Consider the following 25,119-nt stretch of genomic DNA (forward strand, 5'->3'; position numbering starts at 1 on the left):
ATTGAGGATCTGATGCCGGTGACTCTAGAATTTTTATTATCAATAAACTGTTTTCCAGGAGCTTGAACGGTGCGCTAATGTGAACGAAGAGAGGCGAGTTGTTCTTATTTTTAATCGCACTTCACGTTTCTTAACATGCGTCATTCGCGAGATAAATTTGCTCCACGTGGTATCGATTTCTAATAAACGTCTAACGCTTGGAGGCTCTTTATAACTTGATTTGCGTAGTGTGGCACTTATGAAGGGTTGCACTTTATCGATCTCGAAACAACCCGTGGTGAAAACGTGAAAATACATTTTCCGCTATATCACACACAATTTTGTCCTATTAGGATATTCTTTTTGTCAGTTTGGCATTCAAGTTTGTTTCGTATCACTAAAATCACTAAAATATCATTTTCTCCTAATAATAAGCTCTTTTACACTGAAAAGACATCTTTTTAGATATAACAAGATTTCATTATCAATAAAAGTTAATATTTTATTTGTTGCTAATATAAACATAAACTATTATACAACAGGTATCTTCAATATCGGCGGTTACAATCTTCCAGATGGAGCCTACGAACGGAGACTGGTTAACTTTGAGCAAATCAGTTATCTGTTCTTGAACCAGCTGTCGATGCAGTCTGCTGGCCTCACAATTCTGCAGAATGATACACAAAAGATTTTTATATTAATTTTATGTTCTTCATTAAAAGAATTAATTCAATGAAAAATTTTATTAATTACAGATAACGGTAAGAAATAATACTAAGAATTTCTTATTAAATAATTTCCTTTCAATAAAGCATGATTACAATTCTTTATGCAGATTTTAGAATATCGAATTTTATAGAAATTATTACTTTTAAAAATATTAGGTTTAAGATTTAAAACTGAAAATCGTCAATTTGGAACAGACAACAATAGAAGCAGAGAGCGCACAATCGTAAAATTTCACTGATTTAAGATCTATGGAACAATGACATGTAATTAAGTTTCAGGATATTCTCAGGAAAATCTAGGTGAAATCGCTTCTTGTTTCGTGAGAATATTTATTTCATATGATTACAACAATACGCATCGGTTAGAACAATATGCGAATTATTAAGCGTGTTTATTCGTCAACTACACAACGATGCGCTCCTATTACAGGATGAAAAGTGAATGTCTCGTTAAGCTTCGTACTACATTTTGTACTCCGCCCGTCTACCCTGCAAGTCCCTAAAGTTTCAGCCCCTTTAAAGAATCGCAATGAAGTAAACGTCGACAAGATTCCACGAGCACGAAAACCCGTTTTTGCGCAAAACAGTTGATTTTCGATCGACGGAAACCAACCTCGACGAGGAGACTTATCGTCGAGGCTCGTTTCGTGTAGAAGTAGAAGCTTCACGAAGACCAAATCTCGCTATTCGATTGCGTGCACGCGAGTTCTCGGCTCCACTTTATGACAATTTCTCAACTTATCCACTATAGGAAAGGACATCAGGGTTTGTTCGGGGCGCTCCTAGGCCTCTTCGGGGTGGCGTACTTGACGCATAGGAAACCCAGGAAGATCAAAGCGGCCATAACCGCCACGCCTATGCCCAGCCATAGTTCGCCCCGTATATTGAGCTTCTCGAGGCTAATCTCGCGAAGGGCTAACGCGCCATCGGGCGGTTCGCACGCCGCTTGAATGATAATGTCCTGCCGTTGGATTTGCTTAGGCTTGCAATTGGCCAACTTGCTCATACTTTCGGTCCGGTGGAGTCGTGGTAATAACAAAGACATCGACCAGCGCATCGGGTTGATCTGCTGGTACCACATAGGCAGATTGTCCAGGTGCAGGGCCACCCCGCCGGCGAGGGTCATCTCGCCCACCACCACGCCGGCGAACAGCGCTGCCAGATACGTCCACTTGCACACGTGCGCGAAGAACGTGCAGATCAGGTGTTGCAGCATCAAATATAATAGCCCGACCGCGAGGTAGTTCCAAAGCGACGTGAGGTTCTCATCTGGTACGAGGTGCAGCCCAGACATCGCGAACGCCGGCGCCAGATAGATCAGATAGGTCACACACCAGGATGGCACGCTGCAAATGAGCTGGAAAATGGCAAAACTAGACATGATTAATTAATCCTTTTTATGAAATTTATTGTTGACCTTTATGAGCAGCTATTCGATCAGAATTGTAATGTGCCATGTACAATGTAGCTTATATCTTTTATTGTTTGAAATTTGTCAATGTCTTTCAATCGTAAAGTTCATTATCTTTTAAATATTTTGGAGGCTTTCAATTTCTTGATATTATGTTATTTCAATATCTAGATTTTCATTTTTCTAAATCTACGTACTTTTCTTCATATTGGAATAAAATTCGAAGTTACGATAAATCTGGACTTACCTCTATAAGGATGTAGGTAAATCTGCCATAGAGACCATCCCTGATGTCCCTCTCCACATTTGGCCTGCTGTTGGCCACGTCGCACATCGCCAGCAAGCTCAGCGGCCAGAAGAAGATGCCCAAACTCGCGTAGTGATATCCTATCCTGTCCCTCAAGTACAGATTCGACTCTCCGGCGACGTCCCAGAATATCGCGCCGAGTAGAATGCTAAGTGACGCCGAGATCACAATTTTACGCAACAATCGTGTCAATGTCCACGGCTGACTGTATATGAGCGTCCGCAGCAACAGTGCGTAGATCTGCGTGAATATGTTAGGACCAGACATCGAGGGTGGAAGAGCGCCGGGTGGTCCAGGATCACTGAGCGGCGGCAGTCGCGTCCTGGCCATCTCCGCTAGGTGATCTATCCTCTGCGAGGATTCTAGCATCGCTTCCGCCGATAGATCATCCAACGTTACTAAGTCGACTGGAAAAAGAGAAAAAATGTTCACGTGTTGTTTGCTATCTTGCAAAGTAATTTAGATTTGGAAGAAACTCAATTTTTACTGAAATTTAAATACGTAGAAAATTTTTATCCCAATCTTTTTTGTGTTCCTTCTATGTTATTTATCTTGCTCTAAAACAAAGGGTTTTATATTATATTAATAAATTTATAATATTTTTGTCAGATGAATTGATTCTTCATGCACAGGTTTAATATTTCGGTACATGTTTCAGGAAATCATTTCATTTATAATTAATCGATAATATTCATCGCACGTAATTTTCGAATTTTAGATTATTAGTTATACTTACGATAATAATCAGACGGATTCTTGAATGGCGGGCAGGGGAACTCGGCGAGCGCGAAATATGGCAGCATATCTCTCCTGGGTCCGGAATACATGATCCGACCGCCGGAAGTGAGCGCGACCCTAGACACCATCGTCAGGATCTCATAAGTGGGCGGATGCAGGGTCAGGACGACGAGCCGTTGACCACGGCTAGCCCATTGCCTCAGGTACTCGACCAGGAAGAAAGCGTCGAAGATATCTAAACCGTGCGTAGGTCTATCGAGGGCGAGGATATGCGAATCCTGAAGCAATCGGCAGGCAAGAGCCAGTCTTCGGGCCTCGGAGGTCGTCAAGGTGTTCACCAGGCAGTGCTTGGTCGCCTCCAGACCGAGTTCCTGCAGGATTGCCTCGGCTTCGAGCGTTGTGGTGTTGCTGCCGCCTCTCAACAACATGTAAAACCTGAGGGTCTGCTGGGTCGTCAACCCGGGACTCAAGCCGTTCTCCGTTGGCAGGTAGGCGACACGAGATCTATTATGATTGAGTAGATTATTTAAAACAAAATTTCGAAACAAGGTTATATAAATATCCGAGTAATTCAACACGCAAATATCCAAATAATTTAATATGCAAATTATTTCGGATAATTATATTTCGATTCGGATAATCCGTTTAATTTTTTTTCAAACATCCGGATAATCTGGTTGATATTCGAAAAATTGAACCTATCCCAATCAGCGATTTCATTAATTAATTCACAATCAGATTTGAAATGCTCGAGATTAAGCATGAGGCAATAATGGCAACGATAATTGCAACAGTAATTACAGCGACAATTGAAACGATAATTGAATAATAAGCAGTGCTTGCTGTTCAACTTAATACATTCGGCTACACGAAGATTTGCACGCTAATACATTCGCTGGTTACAGTCTGCTAGTTACGGCTCGTTTTATTAATATCGGTTACCGTTATAATCGTGGTCAAGTAAATCTCCCTTCTCCGTCTGGATCATATAATAATATAATCAACGTTTATGATCTAGAAAAAAGCGGAGAATCAGTCATCCACGTTGAAGCTAACTCACATTATTAAAACCGGTCATAAATTACTTCGTATCGCCGAATCAATAAATCTCAATTATTTCGCTCAGTTATACTTCAAAAGAATGGCAACTCCTCTTACGAGAGGAAGAATTAAAAACATTTCGTTTGCAAAGTACCCAATGGCCAACTGCCGCAACGCATCTGATTCATCGGTGTGCTACAAGGAAGCTCACGTGCAGGAAGAAGATTAGAAAGTACCTCAGAGTACGTGCCGATACGGATCTTCCATTGAGCAAAATATCGCCCCTCTTTATGCGCCTTCTGCCTGCGATCGTCTCAATGATCTGCGTGCCCTCCTTCTCGGTTGTCGCCATCACGGCCAATACCTCGGCGGCGCCGGCCTCGAGGGTGATACCACGAAGAAGAGGCAGCCCGTCTGAGCCCGAGGCCTCCACGCCCCGCAATTGCAAATGAGGATGTTGCAGACATGGCATAGGTCTCAATGGCAGCGCGTAACCTTCCGGTCCCAGGACACCGTGCCCTATAAAACGCATAAAACGGTCACTTTCATTTGTTTCAGGCTTGTCGAATGTGTTTCTTCATTCAGAGTTCAGATATTCAGAAACGAGAAAAGATAAAAGTTCTGCAAACGACCAGCAGATGTTTCTTAAAGTCTTGTGTATGAGCATGAATCATAATTTCCTCTCACCATGCGCTATGTATCCAGGATCGATCGGTGCAATGCTGTGCCGACGGTTCGTCCTAACTGCGCTCTGAAGAAGATTAGCCTCGCTGGCGCTCCTCAGTCTAGGATGCTCCCTTGCGACAGTCAACTGAGAGTGAGCTGGCTCCCTCGGCATGGCGTGGACATGCCTGAAATCCGGGTCGCTCCTGGCTGAGCGCATAATTGAGGTCACATGCAATGGAGCACCTACATTTGCAACGTAATTTGTAAAAAGATCTGAATAGGTATATTCGGACTTGGATATCTCGCAACTCTTTGAAGGATCCATACATACCTGCGTGCGAGACACGTCGTCCTTCCTCGCTGGAGTCGTAGCCGCTGGAACCGTCGCGATTCCGCGAGCTGGGCGGCAGGACGCGCGGCAGGCCGAATTTCAAGTACGTGTAGGAATTGTTGGCTAGCGGGCTCTTGGGTCCGTACCGCGGGTGCCGCAGTATGCTCTGCACCGTGGAGTCGCGCAACTGGAAGTTTCCATAGGGCAGCGGCGATTTCTCGGCGGAGCCGAGTGCGGAGTCCGTGAAGTCGGAGTTCAGGTTTTGCCTGTGAAATCACAGGAAACGCATACACTTCGCACACGTCGATAACCCACACGATACCTACTTTCCCTCATACACAAGCAAGATACTTTTAACTAGTTTCTTCAGTCGTTTGCAGGCGTTGCCAGGTGTCGCGGAATTAGAATTGATATTTATCATATCAATGGTTTTGGTAAGCAGTTAAAGTGGTTATCCTTGATTATAAAGACATGGACATTCATTATTGAGAGAATGATTTTATATATTGATACATATATATATTATTTATTAATATATATATATATATTTTTAAAGATTTTTATTAAGGAAAAGATTATTTCAAATTTGACTCTATTGCTAGAAAAAACTGGAATTAGTTAACATTGACATTTCTCTCGCTACTAGCATTAATAATACGCTATTAATAGCGCGAAGGAACTTTGGAACACATTGCGAAGGAACAAGCTCGACGGGCGATTCCTTTCGCGTAAACGGATGAGAAGATCACACCGTGCATTCGCTTTGGTGTTCCGCCTCGACCAGTTGCTGAGATTGGACGAGGCGGGGATACGTGAATTACACGCTTCTACTTTAAGTACAAGTGTTCACCTGTAGATCGACCATGCGTGTAAATCTTCGCTGGCCGGAGGCTCCAGCCCCCTGGTGTCCAGAGCTCCTGGCACTGAGTACCTCCTCTCCAGCTCCCAAGCTTCCGAGCCCATATTTTCCGGTGGCTGCACAGAGAATCATAGAAAGACGACCGGTTAAATCGAATGTGTGAATTAACGCGAGAGAACGTAACGTAATCTCCTTTTATTTTAATTACAACGCCTTAGTGCCGTCGAGGGGGAAAGTGAGGGAAAGGAGCGTTCTCGATTGCGAGCATTTCCGTCGAACACCGATACCTGAAGTAATCGTAGCCGTTTTACGATTTCCAGATAACAAGGTACATTCAGGATAAAATCAGGGCAATCTTGGCTTGCGCAAAACTATTATAAACGAAAAGATAGCATGAAATTCGTCCTGAGAAAGACAATAAAAAAATATCCATTATTTTACTCGAAGAGTAAAACGAAAAGTATCACGCAAAGCAACCGGCAGGCATGTATGTTGTTGCAGCAAAGGAGTAAATTGGACTGCCGGGGAACTTTAACCGAGCACTTCCTTGCGCGGGAAATTTTTCGACGCTCGGCGCGGATTTATCGCGCTCGCGAGGACGTCCGCGATCGGATTTATTGCGCAACACAAGTCGGGAGGCTGTTATTAAAGTACTTCGCCGAGTAGGAGAGAAATCTTTTTCGCGCGTATCCCGCCGCGCATCTCCCTCTCGGCTCATTCTGGAAAGCCGGACTTGGTGTTACATGCCCATGGCCGTCGATTGGACTCGGCAAGCGAGCAAGCGCCGAGCAATTTCAAAGGCGCGCCGATTATTCGCGCGGCACCATGGAATGCCGGCGGCATGGTTCTCAGCGGTATACACTGTGTCCAAAACCAGCTGGATCGACTGGATACCAGTGGCATTCGTCGATTTTCATTTCAACTTTTCACGTTTCCATTAAGTGCATCGTTCAAGCAACCAGTTGTATAGATTTCATTGTCCAATGTATCTTCGTTATACCCGTTACTCAGAGATATTTCAACACATTTTCTTTTTTAAGCCTTCCGCTGACTATAGTCATTATTCATGGTCTGTACATTACACATAAGCTTAATATCGTTTTTATGTAAATTCCATTTTGCTTTTATGCATGGAAAATTATATCTTTAATGTAACGAGCTAAAACAATGGAGTCAGTAAAGAAAATGACTCTATTACTCAGATGCGTAAGAGAACACTAACGGTCTGTACTGCTTATAATCGCTATTCGGTCAACGCTGTCGTAGCGACAGGATTAAACTATAATACAATTATTTTGTAGACATTTCTTTTCTTAGAATTTGCCCATAGCAGTAATGTTGTAACATTATTGCAACGTTGCTGCAACGTTACTGCACTGTTGCTGCAAGCTTCTGTGCTGTATAGGTGCAAATCCAATGTTTGTTTCCTTTTTAGTAAAAGTGCGAAATGCGTTCTCAGGGGAATTTTTCTTATCGGTAGATAGCTGAAGGCGATGCCGGTTCGAGTTCTTGACCATTGGCGGACAAAGGAAAATGGCCTTCTCGAATTTTATCGCGATGTAGGAGATTGCTCTTGGCCGCGCTCGATCGTCCATAAAGAACGGAACGTGCAGACTGTGAGGAATGCATCTTCACCGGTACGCACCGTACAGCCTCAGTGAGCACATATCTACCATATCTATTCTTAAATACTTAGAAATATCTACTAATTTTCTTTTTGTGCTACCAGATAATTATAGATAATTTTCGAGAGCACTTTTCTATTTTCGCTAAAACATTCTCGCGTATATTTATAAATTGCGCTTTCTATATTCAACCAAACGTTCTGATTAGAGAGAGAGAGAGAGAGAGAGAGAGAGAGAGAGAGAATTCGCTTTGCATGCACGAACGTTCATTTGATTTCCTAAAGTAAACTGATTAGCGTGTCGCAGCAAAAATCACCGTACAGATGCAGTAATTGGCACGTATGCCGGAAATTAGCGTCTGTGGTAATATCACGGCGTGTAACAGTACGTTTAATGACGTAATTATGAAAAGCAGCGCGGCGAAATGTCAGATATAGTTGCACGCTATCCGCAAGTGGGATCTAAATCGATAAATTCTGGTTTTCATATCACGCCTTCCTTTTAACCGGTACTTTGGATCGATCGGTTTTACGAGTTACGAGCCAGCGCCGATATTCACCCGCTCTCTTACATAATCTCTCTCTTTATGCGTATGTAGGCGACGATGGTTTATTAGATGATTAGATGTTACATCAAGCGAACTTTCTCCGTGTACAAGGTCTTGCATCCTTAATTTTTCGTATCTTTGAAACGTGCAATTAATAATCAATTACAGAAAATCCTCGATTTTACTCAAGTTTTACGCAAGAATTCGGATTCATGCTATAAAAATTTCAGTCAGATTGAAATTTATGACACATTGCTCATGCGACATTCCAATTTTGTTATTATATTTTTCATTTTTAATTTAATTTCTCATTTCAGCATTTTGTAATATTTTGCTGCGTTAATTTGTATTTTGTTTCTCTTTATTATCTGTTATCATTATTCCTCTTATGTAGCTCAGTTTTATTAAATTTCTTGTATGTCTGGTCATTGCATGATCCAATCGTGCCATTTGTGAAACAGCATTCCAAGGACATAATTAGTGGATGTGCTCCAACGTTTCAACGAGCAAGATAAACAGATACATAAATAGTTGACAGAAGGTAATCTAACGAACAGGAATCAGGTGCTCATCTCAAGATTCATCACCGTTATCAGACATACTCGCATCACATAGCACCAAGGAGGTGCTCGTACGGGGCTAAATTTCAATGCGTGTTCGCGCGGGGATACGTGTAACGCCTGTCGGGAGAGAAGTGAACGCAGCATCCCATTTAACGGTGGTGCCCGCGACCTAAAAACGCGCACACGTAGCACCTGTTTCACTGCCATTGCCACTCGGCAGCTTTTAATGGCTTTTCGCGTTGTATCTTCGGTGCTTCAGCGCGAGATCCGTTCCATACCGGGTGATCAAATAACGCATATTCTTCCGTCGAAACAGCCAACGTTGCAAATGTAAAAGTCCATTGGCGACCATCCAATTAGGAGCTTGAGTATCGTGATCTCCGTGCGATCTTAGGCTAGCGATGCACTCGTGAGATCATTCCGTATTTTATAATAATAAAAAAAGCGGACAAACTGCTACATGCCGCGCGACAAGAAAGCAAGATTAATAAGCATGTCTCAACTGTAAAAAATCAACATTATTGATACCAGAAAGTAATTAACGATCTTCATTATTCATGAGCAGGCTACGCCGGATTCCGCGTATCGCTTTAATGAACATCGGAGCGGAATCCGCGTGGACATACGCTTCGTACGAGAGCTCGGACATGCACCAGATCGAGGCAGATTAATCGGGTGACGATTAAATTAATTAAGGGCGCCCCTTCCTGTTCCAAGGAGAAAACCGGCCTTGCGCACATTTATCTCCGGGCGCTGATGCAAATCGAGCAGTATCGAATCGAACGATTATTTCCGAGCTAGCCACAGCAAGAAACGCATAAACCATCTGCTTCATCGGCGCAACATCCGATCCGTAATTCCTCGCGTATTCACATGTCGACTCGCGGTATGCAGTCACATTACCGAGTTCTACGCGACTGCAAAAACGTATCGGGTGTCCGGCGAGTACACATCAGAATCATTTATCGGACTGCGTTAGCATTCTATAATATATAGTATAATTATAACGTTATCTCTTATGAATACATGAATGAAAACTCGTTTCATTACTCGTTAACGAAAACTATGGACTCTCTAACGCTGTATAATTACCGTTAACGCTCATGTTTAAAAATTCACTGGGGAATAAAAATGTTCAAGACCTTGTGCGCGAATTGCGCGAGTTTTTACGACAGAAATGTCACGCGTTCACTGTTGACCGAGTATATTACAGAGGTAGTACGATTCTCTTTTGCAATACGTGCCACTTATTGACTTATGACCGTTCGGTATCACGTCAGCGCAGATGTTACGTCGTTCAATGGAATGCGCAGAATTACGTAATATGATTTAACGCGAGCCAAGTCCGGTAGTGCGGTTTCGGACGATACACATTTCTAGACGGACAGATGCTGATGATATTCTTTTTCCCTCGTCCAGAAATTTCCCGTTAGAAGTGACTCATCAGCGAGTCCCTTGTATGAAACTGAGCTGACTCAAGTACAAGAACGCTCGCCCGCGTTTGCCCGTGAGAACCGACAGGCTTGAAATTGCGCACCGTGTTATCAAATGGAAAAATAATAGAGCGCGGAGCACCAAAGCGTTGCTTCATGGACCCGTAACATCCCTCGTAAAACAGGAATAAACTATTTCATCGGCGAACGAGACGGAAAACAGAAGTGGAACAGTTCACTGGCTGCTCCAAAAGAGCGAGAGAATCCCTTGAAAATTTATTTAAGAGAATTCAATAATTTTATTATAATAAACTCGCAGAACTTTATTTCCGGCCGAGTGCCGAATGATCGAACGTCCAAACGTTGTGTCACACGACAAAGTATGTGCGTCCAAGTAATTCGCAAAAAATAGCTATGATATTTCCCGTAGCGTCATTGTGATGATGGCCACAATGTAACGCGTGTTCGCCTAGTGAAGTCATCGATTGATGGATCATTATTACCAGACTCCTTCGCTACGCGTTTGCTACCCGGCTGGCATTTTTAGCCGACAGGAGATAACGGCATAGTCCGCATTACACGTCAACCTCATTCACTCGGCTAATCGATTAGTTTGAAGGCTCGCCGTAGAGCCTAACAGATGCCGTGTCAAAATGTTTAAGAACGGATGGAACTTAAATGCAGATATTACGTCAAATGACTTCTGATAAAGGAAAATAATAAAAACATTTAATAAAATACAGAATCCAGTAAAAATATAAGATGCTTAAAATCGATTTTTATTAAAAATTTCGGAAACGCTCGAATGGATAATACATTTTTCGTTATTTTACATGTCCAAGAGCTGCGAAGGATGAAAGTTGCAATCGTCGATGCAGCTGAGAGCCGTTAGAGCCGAGATGGATGAGATTTTCTGAATGCAACGGCGCGTTGTCGTTGCAGTCGAGGTCACCAGCTTAGGGATCACCCGGGTCTCCGTGTCACTGCAGCGAGGAACCGACGAAGAACCGTCTGTACGTGAACGACGGCACTTATCTTCGCCCGCATATGAAAGGTAAAAAAAGCCTGCGGGTTCTTTCTCCTTCGGCAAGCATGATCATCACGTTGCCTCGTCGCCGTGCAGTGACAATGGACGTAGTTCTCGCACTGCACGTCGAGTATTCTTCGCTCAGTCTCACGATCGTGCGTGGAATAATTAAGCCACGCACGTCACGGATGGCAGCGATTGCTAGCACTCTCCTCTCTCGCCAGAGGAGAGTGTCAACGGAAAAGTTGAGGAAGTCCCAGGGAGGAAATTGTATAACCGTATTAGGATTACATCTCCTGATACGGCCGATCCGACGTTCTTCCAAATTATACCTCGAGCAGTACTCGGGTGATCACCGGAGCGTGTTCGATTTACCGTACGCGAGCGCACGATACAAGTCTCGATACGGTACGCGTAAAAACTATCCATTTGCTTGCTGGCGACGCGTGTCATAACGCGTATTTTTAGGAAGGCGAGTTTTTTGGTTTCCGTGGGGACTAGTTTTTCTCCTCGGGTATACTCTGGGTGCGTTAGCACGAGCACGTCATACGTCTAAATAATTGCATCTACGACAGTCGTTTCAGCACGCGATAGAACTCGATGGAATCGTATCGCGCGGTGGTCCCTTCTCGATTTGCGTAATGCGACATAATAATTTTTCCGGACCGATAACCCACCTCTCGCGGGGGCCTGGTTAACTGTTCATTTGCATATCCCGTTTCTGCAACAGTTGTATCGAGCGACGACCGCGCGATTTCGCGGTACGAATTCCCCATTAAACGTCGCTCGCCGGTCGCTCGTCATCATGGCGTTTTTTTTCTCTCTCTCTCTTTCTCTCTCTTTCCTTTCCTTTTGCCGGCATTTGCGGATGCACGCATGCAACTCGACGGTTAATACGTAGCGCGAGAAGGAAAGTGCGGATAGCCATGGCGATATTCGTAAAGACCGGCGATGATACGCTCGGAAAAACGGGCTACTGCATGTGCAGCTATCGCGCGCAGCTGAGCATGTCGAAAGCAGGCGCGGAAAGTGATGTCTTTTATCTCGGCAGACGCGTACGTTACAGCGCAGCTGTGCGCGATATCTGGAAAAATCGCCGGTCGCGTGATTCGAATCGCGAATTCGCATCGCGATTCTGAATCCGCGGTCACGGTGTTTAATGCAATTGAAGGGGCAAGTGCTTGAAAACGAGAATGCTTGTCGATCTGGGGAGTAGATACGAGCGATTCTTCTACCAAGTGATGCATCTGAAATACTTTCTTTGCAAGTATTGTATTTTCTATCATTTTTTTGATAATAAATATTCATTGAACGTTTCATGTCTCATGGAGGAACAATGGAGAGGAGGGCAACACGTTTACCCGTTAAACGAACCGTTAAATGAGAGGAACTGGAATCTTTACGTTTTATTTTTTAACGCTATCTGGTTAAATTAATTTTGATGTCTTGGCGTGCAGATATATTTCTAGTTGTAAATTGCGCGTGATATTTGAGGCAAGTAAGAATTCTAAGCGTTAATCGCGAAATATCTGCATTTATTTAAGAGGTTCTCGTTGGGAAACGGAAGCGATATCTCGATTTTATGATCTCTCGGATCCGCTGTGAGACTGTCCCACGTACCGATTTCTATACTTACGTGTGTGCACGCCAGTCAACCGTGCACGCGTGTCCGTATACCTAAATAAAGTACATTGTGACCTGGTTGTACAGTGTTACAGCCATAATTACCCGCGCACGCAATACGATTGGAAACCATGGTGAAAAGTGCACCGAAAATCCCGACCCACATATTACGTGCATTTTAGACAGTCTAATACGTGCATTTAATTATTTTCTTAATTATCCTGATTACTTAAATTAACTAACGCCGAAATTTCAATTTTAGAAAAATATTTTGTCTTCTTGTCTTCTGTTCTGCCTTAACATTTTTCAATAAGAAAGAATACCAGATAAAATTAAATATCGATGACCGACTCTGTGTCTAAATTAATTAACCGACATCGGAGAAAGTAAATTTTAAATTTAAGAAGATATTTTAATGTGTGCATGAATTGAGAAAATTGGAAGTATTTTCGCGTGTTGATATTCCATAAATATAATAATACGCGACACTCGGCCGTAACAAAATCAAACAACAATTTACTTGCTATTGTGACAATAATAGTACTTTTACCATTCCATTATGAGCAATGATGAGCACTGTCAGACCATGAAACTCCACCGGAGAATGCAGGATACAGGCGAGGTCAGTGCTGTTCGATTTTTCAATATTCCAGTGAGGCAATCGCCGTCCGCCTTTCCTCGCAAACGGAGGTGGACAGGGAGGTGGATCTGTGATCGATCTGAATTGCAAATCACTCGGAGCATCGCGCAAGGAAGTATTCGAAGAAGCAGCAGCTGCTATGCGCTCGTTAAAGTCTCTCGATGTGACTTGGCGGTCCCGCGCGAAGAGACGCGCTTCTTGTCGCTGACGAAATTGCGACAACCCGCGATTATGTCAACCCGCATTCCAATGATATCCATGATGGAAGTGAACGGATCGACGGGGTGAACCTTCACCCTTTCGCTGCGCGATTAAAGCCGCCTTGCGTAGGGCCCCGCGTCGCCGATGCAGAAACGCACGGAATGTGACTGGGAGGAAGTGACGGGTCGGAGCGCGAACGCTTTTGCTTTTACTGATGAAGGAAATGTGCCTCGAGAAATCTCAATAGAGAAATACTCTCGTGTAACGGATACTGGTGGATAGATATAAGCGCTGATGACCTTGTCTTTGCAGTTAAGTTTGCGGTTTCTTTTGGATTCCATCGCGGCGGGAATCTACTGCATTTAATTACTCACGAATTACTTAATTGAAAGTATTTAAAAGCAAAATAATGTTTTATTAAAAAATATATAAAATTTAAAAGTAAGAATTAGAAAGGAGAGTGATAGAATTGCGCAAAATTTTCACTAGAAACATTAGTATTTGCCAGCTTTGTTGTAAAGTCCAGGGTGAAAGGGCAAAGGCGACTTCATGCATACGTTTTCTTACTCACGTAGGATGTTGTCCTTGAGCAGAATTATAAAGCGTATTATTAGAACTTTTTCCAGTGAAATTTGCAAGAGAAAGAGAAAAGAGCGCTTAAGGGGGCACAACTTTGCTATTACCGATATGAATCGGACGCTTTCAGTATTCATGATCTAATCGACAAATAAGCCGCCCACTCAGGAAAGTAAGACATTATTCATATGTAATGCGAACAGAAATAGTGGTTTCACGCACTTGATAGGAAACTATGTTATTACAGTCTAGAATGTAGCAGAACGTAACGCATTGAGCTATCTTGTTGTCTGTCACAGATATTTTATTTCGTTATTATATTTTTTTATTTTATATAAATATTAAGCGAAATAAGATTCATAAAACAAGAGAGAGAAAGTAAGGAAATCAAAGCAGAGTATGTCGCGAGTAATTTTATTATTATAAGGAGATTAAATGATTAAATGATTAAATTACGTACATGGTTGTATTTTTGAAAATCATTAACCATAAATCGCGCGCGCGGTCTCCTTTCCTGAGAAAAAGACATGTGGAATGCTTTAACGCGAGCTTTTAATTCACGGTTCAACGACGGAGAACCTGATTTTGCATAACGAGAAAGGTTCGTTGCTACGGTGAAAGCAACACAGGTGATTAACAACTGCTCTGTTACTCCTTTTTCGAAGGCGGCCGATCCGCTCCGCAGATTCAGGAGAATTTTAGGATGCCTTTTATTTTATTTTCGAAAAGAGAGAGTGCAGCGACGTTTTCCACATGTTGCATAATCGGAACTGAGTATACTCGTGTTTGTGAGATTCCTTTGCCACGTGCGAATTCTTCCTTTATTTATACGATGTGATGTTTATTTTTGAAACATAGATTTCAATCTTATGAATCTTTCTCTAATCTGATGAATCTTTCTTTTCCAAACTCCAGAAAAAATTGTGTGTCTTTATTAAAGAAAACGCTTATTTTATGTATCTATGTCACAACTTCACTGCGAATTGACTGCCTATTACTTTGACTTATGTTTTTGCTTATGCCAGCTGAAAAGAAATTTAAAATCTAGTTATAACCGTTATAACTTGGAAAGTATGCGGAGACAAATCTTTGAAGATATTTTTTATGACTGAAAAGTCTATAATAAAATTTTTATCAGTCTATGGAAAATTATCAAAGGGAAAAAACTACTTCTTAATTAACTGATATTGTTTTGACGATTTTTTGATATAAACTCTGCATTGAAAGTTTATATTTATATTGTTATAAGAGAAAAGAGAAAATTTATTTATAAGAGAAAAGAGCGCTTAAGAGAGCATTTCGCTATTACCGATACGAACAATAATCAATTTTCAACTTATGTGTTTAGAATTATTATACACATAAAAATTAATTCAAACGCAAATATCCGAAGAATTCAATGAGAAAATATTACACAATCATGTATTGCATTAAAATAAAAAGTTAATGTTAAGATTTTATATCAAAAAGTTATTAGAGATAGCAAAGTATCTCTTAAAATACCTGAGGAAGTAAACTAAACTTTTAACACACGTATGTTTCTGATAACAACATGAATAAAAAATCCAACTTCCAGGTTCCAATCCGTAAATGCAACTAATACCTAGCAAGAGTAGAAAACGTACGTTTCATAAAAATTTCACGAGGTTTCGCGAGCGTTTCTCGTTTAATGTTCCAAAAAAATCATGGGGCACGAGCGCGTGCTCGCCGTGAGGAGAGGAGAAAGAGAGAAAGAGCGAGAGATACGAGATGAGGGGAGAAGGGGTAGCTACGCTGATCTTCGTTACAATGACTCACCGGCTGTATATTCGTGCTGGGCCTTCAACCTTGGAAGCTGGTCGAGTCACGACGACGACGCTGCTGCCTCCTCTCCATTCCGGTCGTCGTCCTCCTCCAGCGCCGATCTCCGGCCGGGCCGCACTTTCCGCGAACGAGAAAAGAAGACAGAGAGAGAGAGAGAAGAATAGATTTCCTGGCGCGAAAATCGTCACCCGCGGAGGAAGTGATCCACCTTGAAGACGACGCGTCGGCGTCGTCGACGATTTCTACCCGGGAAATCTTCCTGAAGCGCTCGGCCCGCAATCGCGAAGCGCCAGGTATCACGCGACTCGCCGGAGTCCTGTTCGAACGCTGGCCGCCACCGCTGACGGACGGGCCCGCCGAGGCCCCCACGAGTTGCCCCCTCCGGGCCCGATGAGTGCCCCACCGCTGGACGCGCCAAGTTCGCAATGGCGTGAACATGCCGGGTCCGCCCAGCATCTTTATTTCTTATTTCTCGTTTTCCCTTTGCACATCTTACTTCGTTCCGTATACTGAGAGAGTGCATTATTTTATATTATTTATTAGTCTTGTTTTTATTTCTCTTGATCTTTGTTTTCTGTGAGAATTATCTATTGAAAAAGTTCGACGAAGAATTTTTAACGTCGCGTTTTATCGTATATTTGAAAATTTATGTCGACATATTTTATGGATTCATGCATATTAATTTTGTGTTTATAATTTATAATATTCTGTATCTCATATGTATCGCATATTTCTCAAAACACATATACTTTGCAATTTAAATTTTATCTCTGAAATACATTCATGTGAAAAATAGAGGAATGACTCAATTATTGAGGAAGTCGAAGAAGTGGTGAACGCGGGGATCAGTATCAAACCAGATACAGGTGAAAGGGCAATGGTACAATAAATGCCGTACACAGTTATACGATATTTTTTAAAACGTAGTCCTAGATGAGACGTTCAGGTGACGTCTCTCGCCCAGCTCGCCGCAAAGTCGGAAATTGCGTCGCGCGGTTCCGCTCGCGCTGCTTACGCCGATGCTCTCAGCCGGGGTCGGTCTCCCTCCTACCGCGGGCCCGCGTCGGAGAAGACATTCACCTCGAGGAGAGCCAACTCCCAGCCAGCCCAGGTATCGTTACCTGCAGCTACGTGTTTCTCGCGTCCCAGCCTCGCTCGAGCGAGTCACTTTTACGCTCGTGAGTCCGCGCGCGGCCAGTTCGCGTTGCAATCTGCAGCGCGGTAGCACTCGCGGACACTCGCTCGCACGTTGGCGCACTCACACGTTTCATCGGGGGCCTACCATTTTGGTGAACGTCTTCGTGGAAGGTCGGCACGAGTGTCGTCTCTTTGTTAAGGTGCACGCGCTTCGACACACGGTGTCCTCGAAGTCCGGACACGGTCAAGTGCGCGTTGGATGGATGAATCCAGCGGCGATCCGGCGCCTCGGTCTTCTCCACACGTTACGTTCCCGAACGAATAGGCATTGTTTCTAATATCCTGAAAGAGGTTTGTATCTCTCCATTTAATAAAATTAATTTTACAATATCTTGATCTAATAAGTAATATCTAATTTTTGTATAATATAATTACACTATAAATATTAGAATATAATTACATGTATGTGTGTGTGAATATTGAAATTAATTCTCGTTTGAAAGTTTTGAGATAATACATATGCGAAGATATTAAATCGTAAATTATATTTACTATTAAATTTTGCAATCGAAATATAAAGAAGAAAAATAACTTTTTTTGACAATATCGAACGCGGTTTTTAAATGTATCTCACAAACCTTAAGAGTAATTGAGAATTTTAGGAATAACTTTAGGAAATTTTTAAATGGCAATGGTGCTATAGTGATTAATAGAAATAGTAAATTATAATATTCAAGAGATATCTTTACTGTATCATTAAAATGATAATATATTGATAGTAATTAACATATTATTACTTTTTACATTAATTTGTATTTAATCTTATTCCTTTTATCAAGTTAGCGCGTATAATACAATATTTGAGATAGAATCAATATTCGTAAAAGAAATAACTTTATAATCTTTATCTTTGCAGTTCTCCGCAAATGTTACTACGAGGAATATAATCGTGGGAACCGGATGTTATATCGATCCTCAAGATGATTCCATCCGATTGCATTCTAGACATATCCAACGTGTTTCATTCCACCACCGTGGTAATCGAAGGAAGTTGCCTTAACAAATCCGAGCCCACCGCTGTGCTTAGAGATGTATCGGCTCGCGTTCACGGCGGAGAGGTCTTGGCTATCCTGGGATCAAAAGGTTCCGGCAAGCGAGCGCTCCTCGATGTTATCGGTGAGTAATTCCAATCATTTTTTCTTAATGATATCGCTTTTGTTCAATACAATAATTTGCGTTATTAATAGCGTTTTGCAAAGATTCAAACATGTATGCGCACAAATCGTAACTTCTTCGCGATTTAACACCATTCTACACCATGACTCTAAAAGTTTTTCATTAAAATTTCACTAATTAAATCAAAAAGATATTTAAAAAATAATAAAGCAAACAAAACGATCCTCGACACCATGAATCTCGAGAACGCGATCTCATTGAAGTCAGCATTCCTCCTTGACCAAAGCAATCTCTAAACTTTTTGCTTCTCTTGCTTTACAGCTGGAAGGGCGGAGGGCGAGACGAGAGGACGGGTCACCCTTAATGGCAATCTGCTGACGCCGGAGGTGTTTCGACGTCATGGCGGCTACGTGGCTCACAGGTGTCACCTGCTACCCAGTCTCACGGTTCGTCAGACTCTGATGTACGCTACATGGCTTGCAAACCTGAACAATCGCGAGGCCCGGGTCCGGCAGACTCTCGCCGACCTGGCGCTCTCGCAGGTCGCCAACAGATCGGTGAACGATCTCACGCGGCCAGAGTATCGACGACTGATGCTGGGCGTGCAGCTAGCAAAAGACCCAACCGTTCTCTTGTTGGACGAGCCAACCTGGGACACTGATCCGCTGAATACGTACCTTATCGTCTCGATGCTGTGGTCCTACGCGACCAGACGCGGTTCCATCGTCGTCCTCACCATGGAGACACCCAGATCCGACGTGCTGCCGTTTGTCAGTCGCGTAACGTTGTTGTGCCTAGGCGCAGTAGTCTACTCGGGGCCAACTAGGAGCATGCTAGACTACTTCACCTACATCGGCTTCCCGTGTCCGGAACTGGAGAATCCCTTGATGTATTACTGTGAGTGTAGAAGTTATTTATACGCATAGACGTTATTCCATTTAAATGTTTCACGTAATGTATAAATAAGCTTCTAACTTTGTGGACAAATCCTTGATAGCAGTTGCAGAGCCATTGTATTTTATAATTGATTGATTTTATTAATATAGTGATACGAAAAAAAATTGCAAAGAAAATAAGATGTGCGATGTGATTAATCAATTTAACAAGTTGCATCGTTTTTCAGTATGCTTGTCGACGGTTGACCGTCGCTCCAGAGATCGCTTTTTGGAGTCCAATCAGCAGATATCAATTCTAGTCGAGAAATTCAAGGTGGACGGTGTGCTCTACATGAAGGAAGCGCCGCAAGTGCCACATAGCATGAAGGATTCGGCCCTCGGCATCATGCATAAAGGTTTGGGGCGCGGGATTAAACCTGGATGCTTCTCGACGCTTTTAGCACTCTATCTGTGAGTTTTTCAATTACAGTAATCTGATATTGATGCAATAAAATAGACGAATAATTTTAAATGAAATTTTTGTTACAAATTTTCGAATCAATTATTCTTTAAAAAATAATTTGATAAGAATTAGTAATGTTTGCATTATTTTCTTAGCACATTTTTATGCAAAACTATGATAAATGCATATTTATATTGGTCACAAGCTGCATGCGCAAAATAAAGGTCAGCAGTTCTCAAGCAGCTTGTAGATGAATCATTTATAATCACATTATCATGTTTAGGCGAGGTATGGCAGCCACATTCTCTTTGAATAAGACCGGCCTAGGACATTTCGCCGCTCGCCTGCTGTTACTACCATTCGTGGTTGCCCTAATGAGCATACTGTACTCACACTCGAGTCGCGTGCAATCAAGGATCTTCCTACAAACTGGCGGTTTAATCTTCAACGTCTTGACGTTATTCTACGTAGCTGGGATTGCTGCGACATCGCTCTTGTGTAAGTTGAAAGATATAAATTAAAAAGACTAGTGTCATTTACTTTTTTGATGTTAAAAATCACTAATATGAACTTATAGACACGTTTTATAAATTCTCTTCGCTTTTATACTTCTGCCTATCGAGTAATTTCTATGCAATGAAAAATTAAAGCAAATATTCTTTATACAGATATGTTAAGATAAATTTCTTCCCACATTTTACCTGTATCTCTTTCACTTTCTACTTCAAATTATATAAGAATCGATATTTTCAGTTCCAGGTTTCCGTGCCAGATATTATCAAGAGAAACGAGAAGGTCTCTACGGTGGCGCTATGTTCCTGACCGCGTACACTTTGTTGAGTCTACCCTTGAGCTTCATTTCGACTTTAATAACGATCGGAATACTCATTCCTATTCTTGAGCTGGATCTCTCTGCGTGGGCGTATACTTCCGGTATTCTGTGGTCCAGCTACGTTGCGGCCGAGCAAGTTACGGTGGCCGTGCTGATGGTAGTGGGTCGGCCTATAACTGGTGCAATCACTGTGCTATACATGACCCTGTTGTCGTTGGTGATCGCGTCGGGTGCCATTCGCAGCCTGAAGAACCTACCCTACTGGCTAGCGATGGTGTCCACTGCGCTACCGACCAGATATGCCTCCCTAGCGCTGAACCAGTTGGTCATTGACACGCCGATCCTCTCCAACTTGTCTTACAATGAAAGTTTCACTTGCCCTGGCATACCTGAGGTTTGTCGGTACCCCGATGGTAAGACTTACTTGATCGAACGCTTCACTCGAGAGGGCGAGAATATCTCCGAGGTACTGAACGTAGATCTGAATCTGCTGATCTCTCTGGCGTTCGCTGTCGGTCTGATCATACTGAACAGCGTGCTGTATTTGTTACCATTGCCCGCGAAAGTGAAGGCCAAGTTTAGAGAGTGAAGGATCACCAATTGCGTACTTTGTGTTTAGCACTGAACGCGAAATAAATCGTGTCATTTGCATTTTGCATCAAGATATCAACATTCAGCACAGTTATTATTTAATTTTGGGATTTAATGTATATAATGCTGTAAATAACGATAATGATATTTAGTATTAATTAAGAAAGGCGGAACACGCATTAAAGGTATGAAACATTTTATATTTTATCGAATATGTATTACAAAATTATTTTTTATTTATTATTATGGCAATTATATATAGCGTAAGTAACATGATTCTTACAATCATGGCACACCACGGATCAGGCCCAACAGATTTACACAGCTAAGTGTAAGAGCATATATACATTTAAGGAATAATGATTTAACTATGTGTAAAATAGTGCAATTACGATAAAACATTATTTAATAATGTAACCAATTTTTACTTAATAATTTGAATGCGTAACGATATATTACATAAACTTTCGATATTTATAGAAAACAAAATAGAAAAAAATATAGCAGCATTATTACGTCATCGTAATTAACAAAACTCTGTTCTCTCATTTATATTACATATTTAAAATCGCATAGCTTTAACGTTTTTTTTTCTGTACAAGATCGTATGGTGCATTTTTATGTTAAGAAACTTGTGTATAGTTTACAGAAGATATTAAAATTCACTTTCAAACAGTTAATAAAGAGTTGAATTATTTTACATGTTTATGTACTTTGTACAATTTGCAAAATATATTAAATTTATTCGTCAACCTCGACTTGTCTCATCTCTTTAAGATCATCTGCAACGCTGAACTCACAGCCTGTCGAACTGACGACCTCGCTGATGTCGACATTAGCGGCGATCTCGACAAGCTTCAATCCTTCTCCTTTTACCACTTCGAATACTCCCAGATCTGTGATAATTACATCTACACATTGCTGGCCTGTAAAAATCGTGAAAAAAATTATACAATGACTGAAAACATATGGATTCAACCTCGAAGATAAAATACTAATACGGAAATATGAAGTATATAAATTAATATTGCGAATCCTGTGTAATAGATAAAATGTAACGAAATGTTAAAGATATTGAATTTTAAAAAATAACAAGACATCACCTGTAACAGGCAGAGTGCAATTCTTCAAAATTTTCGGGCTCCCGTCGCGGGCTTTGTGCTCCATCGTTACCACTACTTTCGTTCTCGCCGCGGAGACAAGGTCCATGGCACCACCCATCCCTTTCACCATCGTCCCTGGTATCATCCAGTTAGCCAAATCTCCGTTCTCCGATACTTGCATGCCTCCGAGGATGGTTAAATCAATGTGTCCCCTACAAACAGTTACTATTATCAGTCTCAATGTTCGTAGGAAAGAAAATACGCGAATACAAACATATTTAAAGCGCATTCGTGAGCGATCATGTACCCTCTAATCATGCCAAAGCTGTCATCACTGCTGAAGAATGCAGCACCGGGTAGAACCGTGACGGTTTCCTTTCCGGCATTGATGAGATCGGCATCGACGTCAGATTCGGTCTCTGGGACGGGACCCAGTCCAAGAATACCATTCTCCGATTGCAACGTCACATTCACGCCCTTCGGGATGTAATTGCTAGCAAGCATGGGTATGCCAATTCCCAAATTCGCTGTAAAGATTCCCCATCTTGTTAAGCACTGCTCCATGTGGAAGATTAATGCATCTATTTTCAGGTATTCCCGTGTCGCGCTTACCGTACATTCCGTCCTTAAACTCGAGGGCGGCACGTCGGATAATTCTGTCCCTCGCTTTACTAGCCGGGGTCACTTTCTTCGGCTTGACGGTTTGCTTCGTCGAGCGTCTCTGCGAAAAACGAAGATAATAGTGTTGAACAAGAAGCCTGCATAATTAAATATGCAAATCAATGTCGATACATATTGATCGAGGTAAAGGCCAACCTCGATTCGTTTCTCGTAAGACGGGCCTTTCACGATCCTGTCGACGAAAACGCCGGGCAGGTGAATCTGATCGGGGTCCAGCTGCCCGATCGCCACGATCTCCTCCACCTCGACGATCGCCACTTTCGCTGCCTTGCACATCACGGGGTTGAAGTTCCTGGCAGACTTCCTGAAGACTAGATTGCCGGCGGTGTCGGCCTTCCACGCTTTTATCAGTGCAAAGTCACCGGTAATCGCGGTTTCCAGCACGTAGTTGCGTCCGTCAAACTGGTTCACGTTCCTCGGCTCGCCCGATATCTCGGCGTTGCCGTTCTTGTCGTACTTTACGATGACATTACCCTCTTGCACGATCGTGCCGAAGGCCGTGGGGGTGTAAAAGGCCGGAATGCCCGCGCCACCCGCCCTCACGCGCTCCGCCAAAGTGCCCTGTGCAAGTCAAAGTTCTATTTATCAGAATTTGTGAGAAGCACATGCCAACGCAACGCGTTCTCGCCTGCAAGAATATTACCTGTGGCGTTAACTCGACCTCCAGTTGCCCGCTGAGATACTGCCTCTCGAATTCAGGATTTTCGCCCACGTACGAGGCAATCATTCTCTTTATTCTGTGCTCCTTCAGCAATATACCTAGCCCAAAGTCTTCGACTCCAGCATTGTTCGAGACTACTGTTAGATCCTTAGAGCCCTTCTTTAGCAAAGCTGCTATTAAATTCTCCGGAATGCCACAGAGACCAAAACCACCAACTAAGAGTTTGGCTCCATCGTGCACATCGGATACAGCTGCCTCTATATTTTTAAACACTTTACCATTTCCCACTGGTGCTTTTAACTTTTCAGTCTCCTCTTCTACTTCCGGAATATTTGTTTTGATAGAGAAATTAACGGCGCATACCTGTTGAACACAAGATTGAAATACAATTTAATTACATACAAGTGTAACATATGGACATTTTTAGATATTGCAAGTACATTGAATTAATTTGTCTAGCTGACTTATCTAGCTGAGATGTTGCACAGTTACAAGTATCTTGATATAAAAATATAATATACAGAAAATTCTAAATTTATAAAGTCTGTGATAAAACATTTGGCAAGATAAGATGAAAAATTACAGCTGAACAAATAATCATCTCCTGACCACAAAACAATTAAGCTCCGTATATGTATCAAAAATTTGCAATGAAATTTATGTTGCAAAGAACTGCCATAATTATCATCTGCAAAATATTTTATATCTTTATGATACGATCGAATCAAGCTGTGGCGTAGGTTATGTGCCATTTGATAATGCATGTTGTTTACGTACTCGTGATATTTTTATAGATCCTCGAGTGGCTCGCGGAACTGCGCTGAAGCGCAGAAATATGCCACCGATCCCCTTTAACGCGAATGCCATGTTCACGGTACGCTAAATTTACAATTAATTTATTCGCAAGACGTATCTTGGTACCAGAGGTTAAGCGCACTATCTCCTCCAATATTATTTCTCGGTACGATTAACACTTGTAGGAATCTTCACTTTTATTTTTAGTCGCCGCTATGCTAACAAATACAGCGCTGACATGAAGGTTGTTTCGAAAAATTATTTTGCAACAATTTTGGAGATCGTGCCGACAAAAATAACCTCCTCTCTTAAACATTCACGCACTGAGGCGCGAATGGTGACTGAGCAAAACGGCGCGCGCATCGGCATTTCAATTCGATTCGAGTATTCCGAGCGGATCCGAACTTGCACGAAGTGACATCGCATGATGTTTACGCCGTTTGAACGAGGACGTCAGCTTTTACAAACTCGCGAAACTAGATGCAAGGTATTGATGCAAATGAGAAACAATTTTGCTGCTTGACAAACAGTACATTTTCGAAACGAAACGTCTTTCCTTCCTAATTTATATTCTTCGATACGAGATTTTAAAGATTTTTTAATACTTTGCCTGCAACTGTGACAGATGTGCTGAAAGTAGCCACAGTTGATTAGTTGTATATCAAAGACGAGAGTTTCGTAAGCGAATTTGTACAGCGCGAGGTCAA

The 25,119-nt window shown here is 42.2% G+C and overlaps 3 protein-coding genes and 1 long non-coding RNA gene across 4 annotated transcripts; 2 read left to right on the plus strand and 2 right to left on the minus strand.

Annotated features, from left to right (window-relative positions):
• Nucleotides 1–710: 710 nt before the first annotated feature.
• On the minus strand, nt 711–16,402 carry LOC105284352 (ATP-binding cassette sub-family G member 5). The gene is made up of 8 exons (XM_011347760.3): nt 16,093–16,402; nt 6,052–6,176; nt 5,202–5,467; nt 4,892–5,113; nt 4,441–4,723; nt 3,162–3,667; nt 2,366–2,832; nt 711–2,064 (listed from the first exon to the last, which is right to left on the minus strand). The coding sequence occupies exons 2-8, from the start codon at nt 6,162–6,164 to the stop codon at nt 1,468–1,470; spliced, it is 2,454 nt and encodes an 817-aa protein (XP_011346062.1). The 5' UTR covers nt 6,165–6,176; nt 16,093–16,402; the 3' UTR covers nt 711–1,467.
• LOC109611304 lies at nt 7,113–15,743 on the plus strand. The gene is made up of 2 exons (XR_002193656.1): nt 7,113–7,717; nt 11,071–15,743. It is a non-coding gene; the product is annotated as an uncharacterized LOC109611304 (long non-coding RNA).
• A 374-nt stretch (nt 16,403–16,776) lies between the features above and the next one.
• Nucleotides 16,777–21,852, plus strand: LOC105284353 (ATP-binding cassette sub-family G member 5). The gene is made up of 6 exons (XM_011347761.3): nt 16,777–17,586; nt 18,152–18,411; nt 18,733–19,308; nt 19,535–19,757; nt 20,033–20,247; nt 20,503–21,852. The coding sequence occupies exons 2-6, from the start codon at nt 18,216–18,218 to the stop codon at nt 21,168–21,170; spliced, it is 1,878 nt and encodes a 625-aa protein (XP_011346063.1). The 5' UTR covers nt 16,777–17,586; nt 18,152–18,215; the 3' UTR covers nt 21,171–21,852.
• On the minus strand, nt 21,581–24,767 carry LOC105284354 (succinyl-CoA:3-ketoacid coenzyme A transferase 1, mitochondrial). Its single transcript, XM_011347763.3, has 7 exons — nt 24,395–24,767; nt 23,600–23,980; nt 23,092–23,517; nt 22,888–22,996; nt 22,583–22,802; nt 22,276–22,487; nt 21,581–22,098 (listed from the first exon to the last, which is right to left on the minus strand). Exons 1-7 carry the CDS (start codon nt 24,482–24,484, stop codon nt 21,914–21,916), a joined length of 1,623 nt encoding a protein of 540 aa, XP_011346065.1. The 5' UTR covers nt 24,485–24,767; the 3' UTR covers nt 21,581–21,913.
• Between the last annotated feature and the right edge of the window lie 352 nt (nt 24,768–25,119).

Source organism: Ooceraea biroi, chromosome 4 (assembly GCF_003672135.1).
Source record: "Ooceraea biroi isolate clonal line C1 chromosome 4, Obir_v5.4, whole genome shotgun sequence".
Lineage (NCBI taxonomy): Eukaryota > Metazoa > Arthropoda > Insecta > Hymenoptera > Formicidae > Ooceraea > Ooceraea biroi.

What these genes read in the sequence shown, in the direction of transcription:
- LOC105284354 (XM_011347763.3), bottom strand. Translation starts at nt 24,484, where the DNA reads ATGGCATTCGCGTTAAAGGGGATCGGTGGCATATTTCTGCGCTTCAGC. An exon ending in AGGTCGAGTTAACGCCACAG is followed by an intron (nt 23,518 to 23,599) that starts GTAATATTCTTG and finishes TGACTTGCACAG; the next exon opens with GGCACTTTGGCGGAGCGCGT. An exon ending in TTGCACTCTGCCTGTTACAG is followed by an intron (nt 22,099 to 22,275) that starts GTGATGTCTTGT and finishes CGATTTTTACAG; the next exon opens with GCCAGCAATGTGTAGATGTA.
- LOC105284352 (XM_011347760.3), bottom strand. Translation starts at nt 6,164, where the DNA reads ATGGGCTCGGAAGCTTGGGAGCTGGAGAGGAGGTACTCAGTGCCAGGA. An exon ending in TCCTGGATACATAGCGCATG is followed by an intron (nt 4,724 to 4,891) that starts GTGAGAGGAAAT and finishes TGCGTTTTATAG; the next exon opens with GGCACGGTGTCCTGGGACCG. An exon ending in GAATCCGTCTGATTATTATC is followed by an intron (nt 2,833 to 3,161) that starts GTAAGTATAACT and finishes CTCTTTTTCCAG; the next exon opens with TCGACTTAGTAACGTTGGAT.
- LOC105284353 (XM_011347761.3), top strand. Translation starts at nt 18,216, where the DNA reads ATGATTCCATCCGATTGCATTCTAGACATATCCAACGTGTTTCATTCC. An exon ending in GAATCCCTTGATGTATTACT is followed by an intron (nt 19,309 to 19,534) that starts GTGAGTGTAGAA and finishes ATCGTTTTTCAG; the next exon opens with TATGCTTGTCGACGGTTGAC. An exon ending in ACGCTTTTAGCACTCTATCT is followed by an intron (nt 19,758 to 20,032) that starts GTGAGTTTTTCA and finishes TATCATGTTTAG; the next exon opens with GCGAGGTATGGCAGCCACAT.